The following is a 22,313-nucleotide window of genomic DNA, read 5'->3' on the forward strand; positions in this document are numbered from 1 at the left end:
GGTTTGACACTCTTCACACAACATCCTTGAGCCCCACTGCGCAACACAGGAAAACACACACACACACACACACACACACACGTACCGTTTGACGGAAGCTTCGTACACCCCACTGTCCCCAGCAACAGATTCATCGGAAACGGCAGCAGAAACGCACGCTGTCTTTTCTTCAAGGAGGTGTCCCACTGCTCCTCGTTGTAAATCAGCACCTGCACAAGGAACACACCGGTCTCATCAACCACATCGGCACCAACTGCGAGCTTTTCAGCTGCCCGAGACTTTCACCTTTCTTCCACCTCATCCTCTCATCTAATGTTGCTCCCGTTCTCACCAGAAAGTGATAGCTTTTGTTGGGGCTATTGCATCTGATAGCAGAGGGTGTCCTCTGATGCATTCTTCAAGCTCCGGACTAGGCAGTTGGTATTGGGAAGCCACCTGCCCATGGAACAGAATCACAATTGAGTTTAATCCTTTCAAACATTGACAAGGCATCAGGATAGGGATCCTGGCTGGTTTTCCCCTTACTAACTGACACTACCAGCTTGGATAAATTTAGTTGACTCAGCAAAGACTAAAGGGGCAATCCCACCAGCTCGCCACACCGGTCAATCGCGGTGAGCCAGTGAAATCGTGAGAGAGGCGAAAAATCAGGCTTGCACCCAGTTTCCCGCCTCTCGTGATCTTACCGGTCCCAATCTACTGACGTAATCAGCCTCGCGCCCGCTGATTTTAATATTAATGAGTTCATTTTAATGTGATGACTGAGCCTGGGACATAATCATCCAGGCTCACTTGTCTTAATGGCCTCGCTGGTGGAGATCCTCACCGGCGGGAGACAATGCACTGGGAGGTCAGGGTGCATGCGCAATAACGCCCTCGAGCAATCAGCAGCCAGCTTTCTGGCGTGAATAGACTCCGTCCACTTCCCTTACTGGCGAGACTCACAATTTGCCTCTTTGTTTTCTAAGTGTGATAAGATTCAATTTTTTCTCTCACTGAAAAACAGATCGGCACTTAGAATTTTTTTTTTGGTAAGATTGCCTCCTTCTAGTCAAGCCTTCATGATTTGTACTGATCAGTTCTGTGACAGGTATTGCTGTGCCACCTACAAGTTAAGCTATGGATGAACTTCCTTTAACCTTCCTAAACTGTGCCATGCAAAGTGGCATGCGGGCTCTGCAATGCCTCGCTGCATGAGGTTCTGATTTCCAATAGGATTGCCTCTATACTGTGCAGAATCATTGAATGGTTACAGGACAAGGGGAGGTTATTCAGGTTGTCATGTCCATGCTGCCCTCTGCAAGAGCAATTCACCCTGTGCCACTCTCTGGCCTTTTCCCCATCGCACTGCATTCCGCTTTGCAGATAATTCGCCAATTGCCTTTGGAAAGTGTCAATTGAACCTGCCTCCACCACGCTCTCAGGCCATGCATTCCAGATCCTCGCCGCTCGCTGCGTGAAATAAGAGCTTCTTCGTGTCACCATTGCCAATCACCTGAAATCTGTGTGCCCTCTGCTTCTGGATCCTTCCACCCACGGGTTCAATTTCACTCTGCTCTTGTCCGTCTCCTCATGAGTTTGAACACCTCAATCAAGTTTCCTCTCATCTTCTCTTCTCCAAGGTCCCAGTTTCTCCAATCTATCTATGTAACTGAAAGTCCTCAGCCATGGTACCATTCTTAGAGTCATAGAAATCATAGAAACCCTACAGTGCAGAAGGAGGCCATTCGGCCCATCGAGTCTGCACCGACCACAATCCCACCCAGGCCCTACCCCCACATATTTACCCGCTAATCCCTCTAACCTACGCATCTCAGGACTCTAAGGGGCAATTTTTAACCTGGCCAATCAACCTAACCCGCACATCTTTGGACTGTGGGAGGAAACTGGAGCACCTGGAGGAAACCCACGCAGACACGAGGAGAACGTGCAAACTCCACACAGACAGTGACCCAAGCCGGGAATCGAACCCAGGACCCTGGAGCTGTGAAGCAGCAGTGCTAACCACTGTGCTACCGTGCCGCCCCATAGAGTCATAGAGGCTTACAGCATGGAAACTGGCCCTTTGATCCATCCTGTCCATGCCACCCAGTTTTTAACCACTAAGCTAGTCCCAATTGCCTGCAGGTTCTTGTGAACCTTTCCTGCACCCTCTCAAGTGCCTTCACATCTTTCTCAAAGCCCTGAACTAGATACAATGAGGAGGATTTTCCAGCTGCGCTCGCCCCAAAACCAGAAAATCCCTCCCCAAGGTCAATGGACCTTTGCCCCGCCCGCTACGATTCTTGGGGCAGGCGGGACAGGAAAATTCCCCCCAATATTCCAGTTGAGGCTGAAGTAGTGTTTTATCCAGGTTTATCATAACTGCCTTGCTTGTGAACTCTATGCCTCTATTTATCAGTCACAGGATTCCTGGATATGGTAGGAGAGAGGACGGAGGGAATGATCAGTGGTGGTTGCTTGAATGGCAGCGCAGGCTTGAGATGCAATCTGGTCTACCCCTCCTCCTGTTTCCTACGTTCTTCTAATAATAGTCACTGTACTTCAAAGTTGTGCATTGTGTGTGAAGCATGCTGAGAACTCCAATATAAATGCAAATTTTTTTTCTTTTATTTCACTTTCAGATTTTTCTTTTACGATTTCTATTTTTCTATTTCTTTGTTTTGTTGATACCCTTTCATCTTTTATCATTGATGAAGTGAAAGTGCCAATTTACATTTTGCAAACTTGATTTTTCCGAATCCTTTGGAAAGTGTCTGTGTCCGACAGCAAGATTTCGAAGGGCATTCCCCTTCAAGACAGCCAGAGCTATTCATACCCTAGAATCGCAGGCTGGGTGTATCCATCCCACCCCCCCACGCACCCCCCCGCCCCCCACTGCCCACCCCCATCGCAGGAGTCAGAAATTTCCACCCAATGTCAAATTTTCTGTCCCGTCCACAACAATTCCTGGGGCTGGAAAACTCCAGCCAGAGTCATTTATAGCACAGCAGGAGGCCATTTGGACCATCCTGACTGGATAGCTCCATCTGGAGCAATCCAGTCAGTGCCACGCTCCCGATCAGTCCCCGTACTCCTGCAAGCTTATTTCCTTCAAGCGCCTATCCAAATCATTGATTGTTTCTGCATCGATCGCCCTCACGCATAGCAAATTCCATGTCAATACTACTTGCTGTGTAAAATAGTTCTTCCTGACATGCCTCCTGCATTTCTTGACTCAAATTTTAAATCTGTGCTCCCTAATCTACAGCCCTGAAGAAGAGACATATGAACTCGGATCGTTAACTATGGGGGCGATCTTACCATCACGCCCCACAGACCGATGGGTGGGGCAAGGTGGTCAGATCATGTGACAGCCAAGAAATCAGGTTCGTGCCCCAGATCAGCCTCACACCCGCTGATTAAAATATTTAAATATATTTAAAATCTTATTTTAATAGAATTAGTGAGCCCAGGGCACAGTGAGGGTCACGTAGAGTGCCCATCAACAGTGACCAAACATGATGGCCTCGCCTTTAGAACTGGAGGTCATTGAGGTCCTCCAAGAAGGTCGGGAGTGGGGGGGGGCGCTTGGGGGTGCCCCCTGCAGTGCTCACCGGGCAGCGGTCAAGACCTGAGTGGTCCAAGAAGTGGCTGATGAAATTCAACGTGGGCAAGTGCGAGGTCGTACACTTTGGAAAAAAGAATAGAGGCATGGACTATTTTCTAAACGGTGACAAAATTCATAATGCTAAAGTGCAAAGGGACTTGGGAGTCCTAGTCCAGGATTCTCTAAAGGTAAACTTGCAGGTTGAGTCCGTAATTAAGAAAGCAAATGTAATGTTGTCATTTATCTCAAGAGGCTTGGAATACAAAAGCAGGGATGTACTTCTGAGGCTTTATAAAGCACTGGTTAGGCCCCATTTGGAGTACTGTGAGCAATTTTGGGCCCCACACCTCAGGAAGGACATACTGGCACTGGAGCGGGTCCAGCAGAGATTCACACGGATGATCCCAGGAATGGTAGGCCTGACATACGATGAACGTCTGAGGATCGTGGGATTATATTCATTGGAGTTTAGGAGGTTGAGGGGAGATCTGATAGAAACTTACAAGATAATGAACGGCTTAGATAGGATGGACGTAGGGAAGTTGTTTCCATTAACAGGGGAGACTAGGACGCGGGGGCACAGCCTTAGAATAAAAGGGAGTCACTTTAGAACAGAGATGAGGAGAAATTTCTTCAGCCAGAGAGTGGTGGGTCTGTGGAATTCATTGCCACAGAGGGCTGTGGAGGCCGAGACGTTGAGCGTCTTCAAGACAGAAATTGATAAATTCTTGATTTCTCGAGGAATTAAGGGCTATGGGGAGAGAGCGGGTAAATGGAGTTGAAATCAACCATGATTGAATGGTGGAGTGGACTCGATGGGCCGAATGGCCTTACTTCCGCTCCTATGTCTTATGGTCTTATGGTCTTATGGGACGGGGCATGAAGGGGGCATGGCCAGACTGGGGGCGGGCTGTTTGGCGGTGGGAGGGGGGGAACTGCTGCCGGTCTGCAGTGGTGATCGGTGAGGTGTGGGGGGAAAACCACTTCCACTCTGCAGTAGCAATCGGTGTGGACAGGTGAAGGGATCGTGATCATCCTGTGTGGGGGAGGGGGGTGAGCGGCGATCATTCCGTGCAGAGGAAGGCTGACTATAGCAGCAGAGGCAGTGACAGGTTTCTGTACTCTTAGAGCACAGAAATCTGCACATGCGCAATTGCGTACTCTGCTGCTATCAACTGGCTTTTGGGCAATTTAGACCCCGCCCACTCCCTCTGCTGGCGAGAAACTGGTTTGACAAGATTTTTTTGCCGAAGTCAGGTAAGGTTTGATTTTTAAGTCATGCAAAAAAACGGCGTGAGTATCTCCTGTTTTTATGCTCTTTCCAGAATTAGAATTTTTTTGATAGTATCGCCCACTATGTTTCTCGCTCCACACATGCTGCCAGACCTGCTGAGTTGTTCCTCCATTTTCTGTTTTTATTTCAGATTAAAGGCAGTATTTTGCCTTTATTTAAGCACGTATTAAGCTTCACTACATAAACAATGGACTTTAGACCTTATCATAGAATCATAGAAACCCTACAGTGCAGAAGGAGGCCATTCGGCCCATCGAGTCTGCACCGACCACTATCCCACCCAGGCCCTATCCCCACATATTTTACCTGCTAATCCCTCTAACCTACACATCCCAGGACTCTAAGGGGCAATTTTTTAACCTGGCCAATCAACCTAACCCGCACATCTTTGGACTGTGGGAGGAAACCGGAGCACCCGGAGGAAACCCACGCAGACACGAGGAGAATGTGCAAACTCCACACAGACAGTGACCCGAGCCGGGAATCGAACCCAGGACCCTGGAGCTGTGAAGCAGCAGTGCTAACCACTGTGCTACCGTGCCGCACTTTTGCAAATGCCCACTCTATGTTAATGGACAATGATTTACACCATCAGTCCGATATAGGGGCTGTTCGGAGCAACCGGGTAAGGTCAAAGTGGAAGGGACTATATAACTAGATGTCAGTTTCGCACACAGACCAGGACCAAACCTGGGACTTTGTTACCCCCTGAGTCACGTGGAGCTGTGCATGAATTAGATTTTCATCCAAGTTAAAATGAAGTGAACATGAATGATATTTGTGCTGGTGGTTTTCTGCTGGGCAAATAAGCAGAGCTCTTGGTAACAGAGTTCCAATGCACTGTTGAGTATATGGTCGTCATGATGTGGAGATGCCGGCGTTGGACTGGGGTGAACACAGTAAGAAGTCTCACAACACCAGGTTAAAGTCCTTTAAAGACTTTAACCTGGTGTTGTGAGACTTCTTACTGTGTTCACCCCAGTCCAACGCCGGCATCTCCACATCATGACTACCATCGACACCGCAAACTGCTGGCTCCAAGTGGAGAGGATCTCCAAGAAGATCGCGCATATCGACACAGATATCAAGTTTCTACAAACATGCAAGAAAGCAGACAAGATACCGAAAGGACTACGGATCACGAACCCACTCAGGTCAACCTTTAACACAGACTACGCTGAGAGACTTTGCCGTCGCACCTCTCTCACCCTCCTCAAACACCTCATACACCAACTCTACAGCAAACGCCGCATCCTGGAAACCAAGATCGAATCCATATTCTCAACTTGCGCTCAGGACGCAGACCAGCTGCGAAACTCTGCCAAGCAGACGAGACAAAGGAACTACACCATCTACATGCACACCAAGAACAGGAAACTTGAGAAACTCGGCATCACCACCAGCAGCAACCAAGCCCCCCTTGGTACCACAGTAGAAATCAGTACCACTGCAGGAAAGTCCATCGTCAATTTATCGGACTACACACTTCAGCCAGATGAAATCGAAGTTCTCAGCCGAGGGCTCAACTTTTGCCCCACTACCAAAATAGACCCCATCAGTATCGCAGCGGACACAGAGGAATTCATCTGGCGAATGAGGCTGCGGGAGTTCTTCCACAAACCCCAAGAGGCCAACAGCGAACACAATGAGACAGCTAATGAAACGGAACAGCCGATAGAGAGATCCGCAGTGCAACCGAAGAGGAAAGAGTCGAATTGGACTCCTCTGGAAGGCTGCTGCCCTCGACTTGACATGTATGCCCAAGCCATCAGGAGGTGCGTCAACACCAAATTCATCAGTCGCACTCACGAGACAGCACCGAACATCACCCAAGCATAACGCAACACCATCCACGCTCTCAAGACCAACCGCAACATTGTCATCAAACCACCAAAGGAGGGGCCATCGTCATACTGAACAGAACGGATTACTGCAAAGAAATGTACCGACAACTGAACAACGAGGAACACTACGGACAGTTACCCACAGATCCGACCAAAGAACACATCCGTCAACTCAACACTCTGATCAAAACCTTTGATCCGGACCTTCAAAGCACCCTCCGTGCTCTCATCCCACGTACTCCACGCGTTGGAGATCTCTACTGCCTCCCAAAAATACACAAGGCAAACACACCAGGCCGTCCCATCGTTTCAGGCAATGGAACCCTGTGCGAGAACCTCTCCGGCTATGTCGAGGGCATCTTGAAACCCATTGTACAAAGAACCCCAGCTTTTGTCGCGACACTACGGACTTCCTACAGAAACTCAGCGCACATAGAGCAGTTGAACCAGGAGCACTCCTCGTCACTATGGATGTCTCGGCACTCTACACCAGCATCCCCCACGATGATGGCATTGCTGCAACGGCCTCAGTATTCAATGCCGTCAACTGCCAGTTTCCAGATGCAATTTTACAACTCATCCGCTTCATCCTGGACCACAATGTCTTCACCTTCAACAACCAGTTCTTCATCCAGACACGCGGAACAGCCATGGGGACCAAATTCGCACCTCAATATGCCAACATCTTCATGCACAGGTTCGAACAAGACTTCTTCACCGCACAGAACCTTCAACCGATGCTATACACTAGACACATTGATGATATTTTCTTCCTTTGGAGTCATGGTGAGCAATCACTGAAACAACTATATGATGACATCAACAAGTTCCATCCCACCATCAGACTCACCATGGACTACTCTCCGGAATCGGTTGCATTCTTGGACACACGCATCTCCATGAAGGACGGTCACCTCAGCACCTCACTGTACCGCAAGCCCACGGATAACCTCATGATGCTCCACTTCTCCAGCTTCCACCCTAAACACGTTAAAGAAGCCATCCCCTACGGACAAGCCCTCCAAATACACAGGATCTGCTCGGATGAGGAGGATTGCAACAGACACCTCCAGACGCTGAAAGATGCCCTCATAAGAACAGGATATGGCGCTCGGCTCATCGATCAACAGTTCCGACGCGCCACAGCGAAAAACCGCACCGACCTCCTCAGAAAACAAACACGGGACACGGTGGACAGAGTACCCTTCGTCGTCCAGTACTTCCCCGGAGTGGAGAAGCTACGGCATCTCCTCCGGAGCCTTCAACATGTCATTGATAAAGACGAACATCTCGCCAAGGCCATCCCCACACCCTCACTTCTTGCCTTCAAACAACCACGCAACCTCAAACAGACCATTGTCCGCAGCAAACTACCCAGCCTTCAGGAGAACAGTGACCACGACACCACACAACCCTGCCACAGTAACCTCTGCAAGACGTGCCGGATCATCGACATGGATGCCATCATCTACCAGGTACACGGTACCTACTCTTGGAACTCGGCCAACGTTGTCTACCTGATACGCTGCAGGAAAGGATGTCCCGAGGCATGGTACATTGGGGAAACCATGCAGACACTACGACAACGGATGAATGAACACCGCTCGACAATCACCAGACAAGACTGTTCTCTTCCTGTGGGGGAGCACTTCAGCAGTCACGGGCATTCAGCCTTGGATCTTCAGGTAAGCGTTCTCCAAGGCGGCCTTCACGACACACGACAGCGCAGAGTCGCTGAGCAGAAACTGATAGCCAAGTTCCGCACACATGAGGATGGCCTAAACCGGGACGTTGGATTTATGTCACATTATCAGTAACCCCCACAGCTTTCCCCCTGGACTTGCAGAATCTCACTAGCTGTCCTGTCTGGAGACAATACACATCTCTTTAACCTGTGTTTAAAATGCTCCCTCCACCCACATTGTCTGTACCTTTAAGACCTGGCTGGTTGTAGGGATTCGCATTCTAATTAGTATTCTGTAACTTGACTTCTGTGTCTGTGCACTGTTTGAGAGCACATTTCCACTCCATCTGACGAAGGAGCAGCGCTCCGAAAGCTTATGGTATTTGCTACCAAATAAACCTGTTGGACTATAACCTGGTGTTGTGAGACTTCTTACTGTTGAGTATAGCCATGAGATGGCGCTATAATTCCATTTTTAACATAGAATAAATAGAAGGCGACTTTTGCTGCCAACGCCGTGAATGCACAGTTGTACATGCAGCTACCATCTTTATAGAAGGCAATGAGAACCAGGGTGCATGCGCGGCCACCATCTTTAAATGGGGCAATGCACGACATTAACCCAGCTTATTTACTTTCAAGGACTATGTACCATGCATAAAACTCTATGAGCAGTTGGTATGTCCATATCTAGAGTATGCATCCACAGTTTGGAATCCACACTTTTAGAGAGATACACAGCTTATAGAGAGAGTGCAAAGACATGTTACCAGGAAAATGGAAGGCATGAGGGGAGCATTTAACAATTGTGGAGCATTTAAGAATTCTTGGATTATAATCTTTAGAAAAGAGAAGACTGATTTTTAATTTAGTTGAAGTTTACAATTTGATACATGGCCTTATTACCTCTCAGTCTGAAAAGATCTTTTCTCGCAATTACAGTATGTTGTGTGGTCATCAGTATAGTCTACAGAAATTTGATTCAAATCTTGATATTCACAATTTTTTTCCACACAGAATTAGAACAAAGAACAAAGAGCAAAGAAAATTGCAGCACAGGAACAGGCCCTTCGGCCCTCCAAGCCTGCACCGACCATGCTGCCCGACTGAACTAAAGCCCTCTACGCTTCCAGGGACCATATCCCTCTATTCCCATCCTATTTATGTATTTGTCCAGATGCCCTTTAAAACTCACTATCATATTTGCTTCCACTACCTCCCCCAGCAGCGAATTCCAGGCACCCACCACCCTCTGTGTAAAAAACGTGCCTCCTACGTCTCCTTTAAACCTTGCCCCTCGCACCTTAAACCTATGCCCCCTAGTAATTGACTCTTCCACCCAGGATAAAAGCTTCTGACTATCCACTCTGTTCATGCCCCTCATAATCCTGTAGACTTCTATCAGGTCGCCCCTCAACCTCCGTCATTCCAGTGAGAACAAACCAAGTTTTTCCAATCTCTCCTCATAGCTAATGCCCTCCATACCAGGCAACACCCTGGTAAATCTTTTCTGTACCCTCTCCAAAGCCTCCACATCCTTCTGGTAGTGTGGCGACCAGAATTGAACACTATATTCCAAGTGTGGCCTAACTAAGGTTCTATGAAGCTGCAACATGACTTGCCAATTTTTAAACTCAATGCCGCGGCTGATGAAGGCAAGCATGCCGTATGCCTTCTTGACTACCTTCTCCACCTGCGTTGTCACTTTCAGTGATCTGTGTACCTGTACACCCAGATCCCTCTGCCTATCAATAGGCAGAACAAATCCCTCTGACTATTATTTAATTGTTGCTACTTGGAATGATTTTGCCTGATTTTGTTATCAATGTTGAAAATGTAGTGACTATCAGCTTGCCAGAAACATAGCGTGATTTCTATGCACGCATTGTCTGATGTTGTTGTTGCTGTTCTTGTTTTTAATAACTGTGCCCATGTGCTTTGCACTGTGCGCCAACAAAGATGAATAAATAAATGCACCAATATAAAGCACTGAACTCACATTTTGTTCTGCAATGTCATTAATTCATTGATGGATCTGAGACTGAAGAGAATTGAGAACATGACAGATTGTGCAGACATTTTAAGGCTGGAATTTGCCCCTTTGCTAAGCTGCTGGAATTAGTGAGCTCCGTACAACATTGGAGCAGATTTCTTTTCTTTTTCTTGACTGAACAGTACTAAAGGGTAGGAAAGTAAGTTGTGAAGAAGACGTAAGGAGGCTACAAAGGGATAGCGATGGGTTAAGTGAGTGGACAAAGTTCCAGAAAATGGAATGCAATGTGGAAAAATGTGAATTTGTCCATTTTGGTAGGAAGAACTAAGAAACAGCTTATTATCTAAATGATGAGAGATTGCAGAGTTCTTGAGATGCAGAGGGATCTGGTTGTACTAGTGCCTGAATCACAAAAGTTTAGCATGCAGGTGCAGCAAGCAATTAGGAAAGCTGATAGAATGTTATCATTTATTGTGAAAGGAATTGATTACAAAAGTAGGGAGGCTTTGCTTCAATAAGACCATATCTGGAGTACGGTGTACAGTACTGGTCTCCTCATTTAAAGCAGAATGTAAATGCATTAGAAACAGTTCAGAGAAGACTTACCAGACTAATACCTGAAATGGGTGGGTTTTCTAATGAGTATTATTTGGGCAGGCTAGGCTTGTATCGCTGGAATTTACAAGAATAAGAGGCGTCTTGAAACGCATAAGATCCTGAGGGGTCTTCACAGTGAAGAGGATGCTTCCTCTTGTTGGAGAATCTAGAACTAGGGGTGACTGTTTAAAAATAAGGGGTTGCTCATTTAAGACAGTGATGAGGAGAAATATTTCCTCTTCGAGGGTTTTGAGTCTTTGGAACTCTCTTCCTCAAAAGGTGATGGAAGCAGAGTCTTTGAATATTCTTAAGGTACAGTTAAATAGATTCTTGATTAACAAGGGGGTGAGGGGCTATTGGGGACAGGCAGGAATGTGGGGTTGAGGTTACAATCAGATCAGCCGTGATCTTATTATAAATGGCTTGAGGGGCTGAGTGGCCTACTCCTGTTCCTATTTCATATGGTTCTATGTTTGTATGAATATTTAGCAACTTATGGTCACAGTGCTTATAAATTGTGAGATGACAGAAATTATTAAAACGTCAATAAAATGCTTGTGAGCTAGATATTCCGAGCAACCTGCAGATGAAGTGATGTGTGTCATCTATGGAATCCATAAACTAAGAGCGTATTACAATAGTTGAGTTAGAAAGCAAAATGAGTTGGCAGTGTATGGGATAAACTGATGTGTGCACATCATTGGATTTCTGTGCATGCATTGTTCAGTTAGCACATCCTGATAGGTATTGGTGGCTATCTTGGATAGACAGGACTCACAGTGTTAATAGAAGACATGAATTGTAACCAGACACGTACAGACTTTCTAACTGCTTAATAAGTCAAACGATGTAAACTTAAAAACAAGTAGGATTCACTTGTTAAAACAATTTTTGGGTACATTAACCCCTAAATATGTTGCCCACTAATAAGAAAAGAGAAAACTCTTGTTAGAAGAATGGGTCATTCCCACGGGTTACCAAGAAATCAAATAGGGGTTTGGAAGAATCTTTATCTAGGGTGTGCCGCCAATGGGAAACTTGCTACCACAAGGAGTGCTTGAGATAAGTATGGACATATTTAAGGGAAAGCAAGATAAGGGAGAAGAGGATCGAGGCTTATGATGGTAAATTTAGAAAGAAAGTTTATTTATTAGTCACAAGTAAGTCTTGTGTAAGTCACTGCAATGAAGTTACTGTGAAATTCCCCGAGTCGCCACACTCCGGTGCTTGTTCGGGTCAATGCACCTAACTAGCACGTCTTTCAGAATGTGGGAGGAAACAGGAGCACCCGGAGGAAACCCACGCAGACATGGGGAGAACGTGCAAACTCCACACAGACAGTGACCCAAGCTGGGAATCGAACTCGGGTCCCTGGCGCTGTGAGGCAGCAATGCTAACCACTGTGCCACAAATGTGGAAGGAATGGGGGAGGTGCGAACGGAGAATAAATTATGCCACAGTCTGGTTGGGTGATAGATTCTATGTCTTCCTATATGAGTGACTGGCCACCCAACTCCACTTCTTGGCCCCATATGCTAGCATGCATTTGTCAATGGCGCCCGCTCCTCAGACACCATTTCTCCTGTTCAAAATCAGCTGCCTTCATGTAACACAAACATTGTCGATCCTACTATCCAAGTAACCCATCTCCATCCCGCCCTTTCATCTTCACAGTTTTTGAGTGTATTGCACCTCTTAGATCCATGCCGTCCCGCTTGTGATTTTTTACGTTTGTATCTAGTCAGGTTTCCACTTTATTCTCAGCAGTAAAATAGCCGTAACCCCGATGACAGAGTCATTACACTGCGTGCCCTACACCCAGTCTTAGATTAACTCTAATTTCCTCCAGATAAGCATTTGAAAGATCGAAGCATTTATTGTCGATGCCTGTCACAAACTCAACACATTGGCCACCAACTCCATTCTCCTCACTGGCCCTTGTCTCAAACTAAATCAAACACTTTGCAAATTTGCCATCATATTTAACATTGAGCTGAGCTTCAAGCGTGTATCTTCCCCCTCACATAGACAATCTACTTGCACCTCCTTAACATAGCTCACCTCTGTCCCTATCTCAATCCATCGGGTGATGAATTATTCCTCCATGTCTTTATCATCTTGTCTATTACAATGCTCTCCTGTTGGGACTATTGATGTTCTCTGCCTCTCCTCTGAAGTTCAAACATACGTTTTCAATTAATCTGCACAAACTGGTATTCAAACATGCCTTGACTGATATTATGACAGAAATGTAGCCCCTGCCAATCATTCTGACCTGCTTTTTAATAGCAATGGCTTGAAAAGCTCTGGCAATGAACATTTTAATTCATTTCAGATGACTTGCAGCATTCTCAACCTATCTCTTCCAAAGGAGTGCATAACATTGCACCCATAAAGCTGCTTTGTTTGCATCCATTGGACCAAAGTCGCAACTAACTCAGCAACAGTTGAGCACATGTCCATGACTCACTGTCACATTCCATATAGAGTTAGAGGCCTGAATTTTACTGCCCCGTCCGCCACGGGAATCGGAGCGGGCGAGGGGGCGGACATCGGAAAGGTCCATTGACCTCAGGTGGGATTTTACGGTTTTGGGACGAGTGAGGCTGTAAAGTCTCACCCATAAAGTTACTGAGCATTACAGCACGGTCCATGCCGACCATGGTGCCCTCCCAGCTCATTCCAATTGCCCGCATTTGCCCCATATCCCTCTAATCCTTTCCCATCCATGTACTTACCTGCCTCAACCACTTTCTCTGGCAGCTCATTCCATATACGCACCACCCTCTGCGTGATAGGTAGTAAAGAAATCGCAGGTAGTGCAAGTCAGGTTTTAACATCACACATTTGCTTCAATTTTCAAGCATTTCAACTGATCTATTCACAGAAAAGAAGCAAATCTTGCATTTATATAGTGCTTTTCACGACACTGGGGATGGGATTTTCCAGCCGCGCTTGTCCCAAGGTCGGAGAATTGCACCCAAGGGCAACAGACCTTTGCATGGTCTGTGTTCCACCTGCTACAATCAGGGACGGCACGGTGGCACAGTGGTTAGCACTGCTGCCTCACAGCACCAGGGACCTGGGTTCGATTACCGGCTTGGGTCACTGTCTGTGTGGAGTCTGCACGTTCTCCCCGTGTCTGTGTGAGTTTCGTCCGGGTGCTCCTGTTTCCTCCCAAAGTCTAGAGATGTGCAGGTTAGGTGGATTGGCCATGCTAAATTGCCCCTTAGTGTCAGGGGGACTAGCTAGGGTAAATACATGGGTCTGGGGTCTGGGTGGGATTGTGGTTGGTGTAGACCTGATGGGCTGAATGGCCTCCTTCTGCATTGTATGATTCTATGATACAATTCCCATGGTGGGCAGGACGATAAGATTCCGCCCAGGACAAACATGCCTCACAGTCAATGAAGAACACTTTGACATGTAATCACTGATGCAATGTGGGAAATACAGCAGCCAATATGCTAATACAGCAGCAAAGTAGTGATGGGATATGGTCAGAGAATTGGTTTTATTGCGATTGTTGATTGAGACAGGGACTGTGGGTTAAAGTCAATCACCATCAAATTATCTAGAAATTGTCCAATTCTTTGGTTTATTCAAGAGGACAGGTGCGAATGCATCTCCAATTTAATACCGATGGAGGGTTCTCATAGTCTGATTTTCATGAGGAACTCTTCCCACACACAGGGCATTGGATGTCAGATTAGATTGATGGTGACCTTTCCTTCATTTCCTTTGGGCACATTTATGGCCACTGGATGAATCTGACTTGTCTCAAGCTTTGTTGTGAATCACCTTTCGCCTCTTTTGCTCCAGTCCCAAGCACCATGTTTCCCTCAGTCGGCTGAGATGCCACTTTTGTTTTTAGTTTGGCCTTTAGGCAATCCTCATCCTTTGGACTAACCATTGCTGACCACTATTTAACTGTGCAGGACAGTTAATGTCAGGAACTTTTGCCTTTTTGGTTTCTCTTTAGCTTCTTATTTTCACAAAGAGTCATTTGGTAGTATAGAACTTGAATATTGCTGAAAAATGAAACATGCTGTCAAAACTTTTTGTCTTGCACTCATCAGGACGAGAAGCACGAACACCAAATTTCAAAGGGGACAACATTTTATACTGCATGAGAAAAGGGGGTGCTGATTGGTTGGCAAGTTGGGTCTGATTGGTCGAGACTTTGACATAGCGAATGTATCAGTGAGCTATTGACCGCCATACATTTGTTTATTCCAAAAAGTTGTAATGTCGGGGCATATTTTGCCTGCAAAGGTTCCTGCATATTATTAGCTTCGAGTAAGAGGAAGTGATCTACATTGTGAGCTCGACTAATAATACTAATTTGGTTACTAAGAGTAATTCTTAGCACACTTGGAATTGATAAGCAATCGAAGTTAATGTTCTGAGTGTTGCAAGCAGTGGTTGGTTTAGTACGGCCAGTACTCTTACCTATTGGGAACACCGAAGGGGCAGGTTGTTTGATACGATCCACCATTCACTGGGACACAAAGTCTATGTACCTGGCATTGCACAAGCACCAAAATTCATATACAGTAAGTCCTCATTGTAAGTTGTGGTTGCATACTTAAAAATCATGACTTTAAGTGAAACGACTTTAAGGGGAGAGCAGCCTATGGTTATCTAAGACTCTGGTGACTTCACCTTTTACTTACATTCATTGGAAATAGTGAACCATGCGAATTAATCCTATCATACACAAAAGGCAGCTCATTACTCTTACACAAGTCAAATGTTTTTGTAACTTGCTTTCGATCAGGGCTGTGTGGTTATGCTTGGCAGTGGGTCCAATGGAAAGGAACTTGAATCAGTCTCGAAGAACGTGTACATGTTGTCAATACATTCACACTTGTTAAGGAAGACAATATCAATCTCTTTATCCGGCCTGCAAATATACATGTCTAGGTTGGTCTTGAGGCTTCGCAATGCCCCCAGATGTTCACACTGCACATGAAATTGTTGTTCTCTTTGAAATTTGGCATTCCTGCATTTGTCCTGATGAGTGCAAGACATAAAGCTTCAACAGCATGTCTCTTTTTTTCAGCAATATTCAGGTTCTTATATTAGGATTGCTACAAGGATGCCAACAATCTTCTAACTAATGCCAAAAATTTTAAAGGGAAACCCTGGATAAAGTATGCCATGCCCACGCTCTTGAAGGTTGCTGAACTGGCTCTGTGCAAAGATGTCATTCAAATGTCACAAAAGGCAGAGAGTCCGGTAAACAGCATTTGGGATATATGGCACATTGAGCTTTATTTTACAGTCATTATACTCTTCATTTCCCTCATTGCTCATGAAGCTCTTGGCTCATGCTGGGGTTGAATTCTCCAGTGCCTTCCCCAAAAATGTCATTAAAAATTGGATAGCCTATGTTTTTTGGGTACAGGTTGTGATTCACAGCCTGTACAGGCTTTTTCTAGTTGGGGGAGACACCATGCAAAATTTGGATACCCACCTCATCTGCCCGATTTTAATGTGAGCGGGTGTACCTTCAGTGCTGACGTCTCCTCTGGAATGCTGCAGACAATCTTTCTTTAAAGCTTATTTATTGGTGTCAGAAGTAGGCTTACATTCACACTGCAATTAAGTTACTGCGAAAATCCCCTGGTCGCCACACTCCGGCACCTGTTCGGGTACACTGAGGGTGAATTTTAGCATGGCCGATGCACCTAGCCAGCACGTCTTTCAGATTGTGGGAGGAAATCGGAGCACCCGGAGGAAACCCACGCAGACACGGGGAGAACGAGCAGATTCCGCACAGACAGTGACCCAAGCTGGGAAATGAACCCGGGTCTCTGGCGCTGTAAGGCAGCAGTGCTAACCACTGTGCCACCATGCTGCCTCAGCAGGTGGTCCCGGCAGCATTCTTTGCAGAGCCCGCGGTACAGTCAGCCCACTCTTTTCAAGGGTGGGCTATTTCTTAAAGGAGAACCGCAGAAAAAGACTGCTGCAATGTAAGGGGCTGTTACCATAAGACAATAAGATGTAAGAGCAGAATTAGGCCATTTGACCCATCGAGTCTTATCCGCCATTCAATCATTGTTGATATGATTCTCATCCCCATTCTTCTGCCTTCTCCCCATAACCCTTGATCTCATTATTGATCAAGAACCTATCTATCTCTGTCTTAAAGACACTCATGGCCTGGCCTCCACAGCCCTCTGTGGCAATGAGTTCCACAGATTCACCACCCTCTGGCTGAAGAAATTCCTTCTCATCTCTGTTTTAAAGGAGCGTCCCTTCACTCTGAGGTTGTGCCCTCGAGTTCTAGTCTCTCCCACTAGTGGAAACATCCTCTCCATGTCCACTCTATCTAGGTCTCTCAATGTTCTGTAAGTTTCATTTAGATACTCCCTCATCCTTCTAAACTCCATCGAGTATAGACCCGGACTCCTCAACTGCTCCTCGTATGACAAGCCCTTGATTCCTGGGATCACCAGGACAGACAGTGGGATCCTGGGTGATAGGTGCGGCGCTGGAGACGTTAGTTGTGTGGGTGGGCAGGAAGAGAAAGTTCAGAGGTGCTATGCTACTGAATATCATGCCCCAAATGTTGTCCGGGCATTTAACCATGGAGCTGGACCTGATTCTCCTTGTCCTCACAGAATGCTCAGTGCACCCAGTCTCCAGCAGCAGTTAACGGTTGTCAAAGGCAACCTCTTTTCCACCAGCCCACCCCCCCCCCCCCCCCCCCCCCCCCCCCCCACCACCCCACAATGTTCTGGGGCAAAGATGCCAGTTTTAGCCACTCAATGGCTGCCTTAGTTCAGGCCAACTAACTCAACAGAGATTAATGATTGAACTTGGGTTCTTCCTAGGCTGAGGGTTCAGTTGCACTTTCTTCATTGAGGCAACATCCAAGCCAAGCACTATACTCTCATCACAGAATGATGGGGCTCCCTTACCTGCAATGCCTTCATTTAGCGTGGAAAGAGGTACTGCCATTTCGTCATTGAGGCCTTTGGTCTCATTCAGGTATTGTCCCGTTCTGCTTCGAATCCCTGACACCATGTTCAGGTAGGGCGTGTGTGTCCTGCTGGTCTGCTCAGGTTCCAGCAACATTTGGCTGTCACCGTTGCCGTCGAGGCCAAGGTTTGCGAAGCCATGGTGCAATTCACAGTCTTCAAAGTCCGCCGTGAGGTGGTGCAAAGGCGAATCCTGCGCTGAGGACAAAAATACAGCGTCCGAGACCAATGGCGAGCTGGGGGGAGACAAGGAAGAGAGCGAAGATCTGGACGACAGCGAGGTGACCGATTTGGGAGGCTCGACGAGAGGTTTCACAGCATGCCCTGAAGCAGAGGAGCCTGCAGAGTCCTCATAGCCCGGCTCTTTGTGGGATTTGATCACCTCGTTTTCATGGATGGTGGTGATGGGCCCCGAAGGACTGTAACCGGCTTTCTCTTGCAGCATAAAGTCCAGTTTGTACTGGTAGTCCAGGTCAGGGCTTTGATCTGACGGGTTGTAATAAAGCTCGGTGGAACTGAGCGAATTCAGAGATCCCCTGCTGGAAGTGTTGAGGGAGCCCCGGCTTGACGTCAGTGACCCCAGGCTGCTTCCAGACGAGACTGACAGCGTGCTGGCTGAGAGGCTGAAAAATGAGCGAGATACATTAAGCTTTCGTAATGGCGTTTTGACAAAAACCATAACCATGGCAACTCAGCTTTAATAATGAGCTGCTTATTAATAGTACTGACTCAGGGTTGCTTCATATTTCTCATGAGTACCAGAGAAGAAAGAGTTAATGTTCCGTAAGTCTTTTGGTTTCATGTTCAATTTGGTTCAATTTTGAGTGAGTACATTGCCATTAAAATATATATATCCGACTTCCATATTTTACAGTATGATTTTGGGACAGGTATGTGTAAAGAAAATCATTCTAATCTTCTGAGAAGGCTGATCAACATGAACCTGCCCCTAAAGTTACAGCAGTGAGTTATTGTTGCAGTGCCGATTAACATCTAACTGTGAAACATTACCCAGAGCAAGTGAAACCATTTTGCAACCTTCAGCATCAAATTAAAGCTACAGTCCGCAACTTGTAATTTGAAGACGCTTAATTCAAATTATCGGATCATCCCAAAATTGCTTCAGAATTTACTACGTTATGTACATCACCACTATGTCACCATCACCCCTGCAGTGGTGCAGGAGTACAAGATGGTCAAAGACATCAGAAATATGGAGGTCAGAACTCAAATTGTTGATAAGTGTCCCCGGTACCCAAGAATTAGAATAGAACTCTCAGTTCCCTCACGGAGTGACTATTATCTTATATTTGGCGTAAGATGGCCCAGTAAGGTTATTCATTGACTGCTAAGCTACACAAACCAGGAATGCTCCGGGTTCAACCTGGGCTGAAGTATACTGAGGGCAGTGGCACATGCGTTACAATTGGCCTCAGTATCCCTATGGTAGGGAAGGGGAAAACTGACCAGGATTTCCCGAGTTGACCTGATCACTCCCCTTTTGATTTGATTTGATTTATTATTGCCGCATGTATTAGTATACAGCGAAAAGTATTGTTTTTTGCATCCTATACAGTCAAAGCATACCGTTCATAGAGAAGGAAAGGAGAGGGTGAAGAATGTAATGTTACAGTCATAACTGGGGTGTAAAAGAGTTAGAATAGAGTTTTAGAAGAATCGAACAAGAGTAAAAAATAGAATTAGAGAGTTTGCTGGGCACAGCTTGCAAGAAGTCGCCACACTCCGGCGCCATCTTGAATTGCTTTTTTGTGCACGCATGAATGTTAAGTGAGGACAAGAATGGACTGAGTCCCTGAGAGATTCTATGTATGCTTATCCCTGTTAGCTTCTGTCTATGCAAAGACTTAATTTATGCAAAGACTTAATTTTAAGATATTTCTGCCTATGTAACTAACTCTGCTAAGCTTAAGAAAATGGCTGCTAAACTTGACTACATTTTAAAACTCAGAAGGCATGATGGGTTAGCTAAAGATTGTCTGCATTCCTGAAGGGTACACAATGCAGGCAAACAACCGCGGCTGCAAGGATTGTTTTCCAGACAGAGACAGACTGTGAAAAACATTTCCAATAACGAGATAAGAATTGATATATTGTGGAACTGTGTGTTCAGTTTGCAGTTTGTTTTCAAGACTCAGTTGCAGTGTGATCAGTATAGGACCTGACAGAAAAAGCCAGTCTCTCCCAGTTTGCTTTGCTTTTCTCTGCTTCTGTCATGATTTAATTTTCTTCAAGTTCTGTTCAATAAAAGAAATTCATTTCAAAAATCGTACCAAGTGCTCTCCCTGCGTCCATTCAAAGGAATGAATGGACCCTACAGTTCCCTACTGAGTATCACCCTAAGTTGCTGACAGACAGAAATCAGTGGGTCCCAGTGAGCAGAAAGGATTGAACACTGGTGGAAAATGGAAGGGGAAGGGTTAAAATAACAAAGGTGGCAGCAACCATTCATAGAAAAGCATTAACAATTGGAAGCAAATTCAAAAATCACTCTGACATTGCAGCCCGAGTCCTCGAAGTCTCACCAGTTAAAATCTCTGGCCAACACACCACAAGAGTAAGATGGATTTCACCCATCTTAAACAACACCAATTATCTTTGATCTTACAGAAACCTGTGGAACACTGGAGCAGAGAATAGGACAATTTTGTTTTGCTTATTCCGACACCAGCGACCAGATTATAAGCCAAAATGTTTAATTTATGCATCCTTCACACCATCTTTTCTGTTGTCTTACATTCCTTCTCCCAAAGATTCTGGTAAACTGTATAGCTGTTCCTTAAAAAGGCAGCACATCATTTGATGTCATCTATTATTTTGGCTACGGAAAGAAGCACAAAGTACATGACTAATTCTGTGACGTGCAAACACGGTACTGAATGAATCTCAGCTGACCTTGAATGGGAATCTTCATCTATGTATCTGGTTCACACCTCGCACATACTTGTGTTATCTGGAGCTGTGTTGGTAGCACCCAAACTCTGAGGGGTGGGGATTCGGCTTCCACTCCAGGAACATATGATCTGACACTGTGGTACAGTACTGAAGAAGTGCTTCACACAGTCGGAAGATGCTGGTGTTGGGCGCCGTCATTTGGTTAGCACTGCTGCCTCACAGCGCCAGGGACCCGGGTTCGATTCCGGCCTCGGGTGACTGTCTGTGTGGAGTTTGCACGTTCTCCCCGTGTCTGCGGGGGTTTCCTCCGGGTGCTGCGGTTTCCTCCCACAGTGCGAAAGACATGCTGGTTAGGTGGATTGGACATGCTAAATTGCCCCTTAGTTTCCCAAGATTTATCGGTTAGGGGGATTAGCAGGGTAAATAATTGGGGTTATGGGAAATAGGTGTGGGTGAGATTTCCCTTTAGTGTCAGGGGGTTAAGTGGGGCTACAAAGATCAGGCCTGGGTGGGATTATGGTCGGTGCAGACTCGATGGGCCAAATATCCTCCTTCTGCACTGTCGGAATTCTATGATTCTATAATAGGTCAGGTGATGAAAGCCCTGGTCTATGAAAGCTTGAACAATCCCACCCAATCCTTATCCCCGTAACCACATGTATTTACCCTGCTAGTCCCCCTGACACTAAGGGGCAATTTAGCATGGCCAACCTACCTAACCCGCATGGAGAGTGGGAGGAAACTGGAGCAGGAAACCCATGCAGACACGGAGAGAATATGCTTTATGAATGGAAACTTCTTCCCCTGATTTTCTGATAAGTTTATTCCCCAGCTCATTAAGCAGGAATAAAACAGATTCAATTGCTGGCTGGCCTCTGTTGTATATTTTGTGTGTTTATTGACTTGCTGAAGGGGCGGGATGCTGAAGGTGAGTCAGCAGCTGTACCTAGAATGGGGTCAGAAGGTCGCAGGTACAGTAGGTCACAGTGCCCACGCTCACTTTATCACAGGATTATAAGACAAATTGAAAACAGCAAGATCCTCCTTCTTATTGAATTATTCAGTACAAATTTATAAATAGTTGCCAATAAAGGCTTGAACTTTCCACGTCGTAGAAACACATACCTTTTAACTTGGGAATGTAGATACATGGTTAGTTGTGTAGCATCCTCAAGTTGTCGCACAAGTCTCTTCCTCTTCTCTTGTAATTTTAGTCTGGAAATAAAAGTAACAATAAATTGCCCTCAGCAAACCAGGCTTGCCATATCTGGGAAATCATGATGTGGAGATGCCGGCATTGGACTGGGGTAAACATAGTAAGAAGTCTCACAACACCAGGTTAAAGTCCAACAGGTTTATTTGGTAGCAAAAGCCACTAGCTTTCGGAGTGCTGCTCCTTCATCAGGTGAG

General features: G+C 46.1%; 1 protein-coding gene across 3 annotated transcripts in view; it reads right to left on the minus strand.

Annotated features, from left to right (window-relative positions):
• LOC144495136 (protein WWC2-like) overlaps positions 1 to 22,313 on the minus strand; it is a 240,392-nt gene that overhangs the window by 37,157 nt on the left and 180,922 nt on the right. For all 3 annotated transcript variants that reach the window (XM_078215083.1, XM_078215084.1, XM_078215085.1), the window contains exons 10-12: positions 22,029 to 22,118; positions 17,931 to 18,613; positions 86 to 209 (exon numbers count right to left, since the gene is read on the minus strand). In XM_078215083.1, the coding sequence (XP_078071209.1) occupies positions 86 to 209; positions 17,931 to 18,613; positions 22,029 to 22,118 (897 nt within the window). The remainder of the gene's footprint in view (positions 1 to 85; positions 210 to 17,930; positions 18,614 to 22,028; positions 22,119 to 22,313) is intronic.

The sequence above is a fragment of the Mustelus asterias genome, chromosome 6 (assembly GCF_964213995.1).
Source record: "Mustelus asterias chromosome 6, sMusAst1.hap1.1, whole genome shotgun sequence".
NCBI lineage: Eukaryota > Metazoa > Chordata > Chondrichthyes > Carcharhiniformes > Triakidae > Mustelus > Mustelus asterias.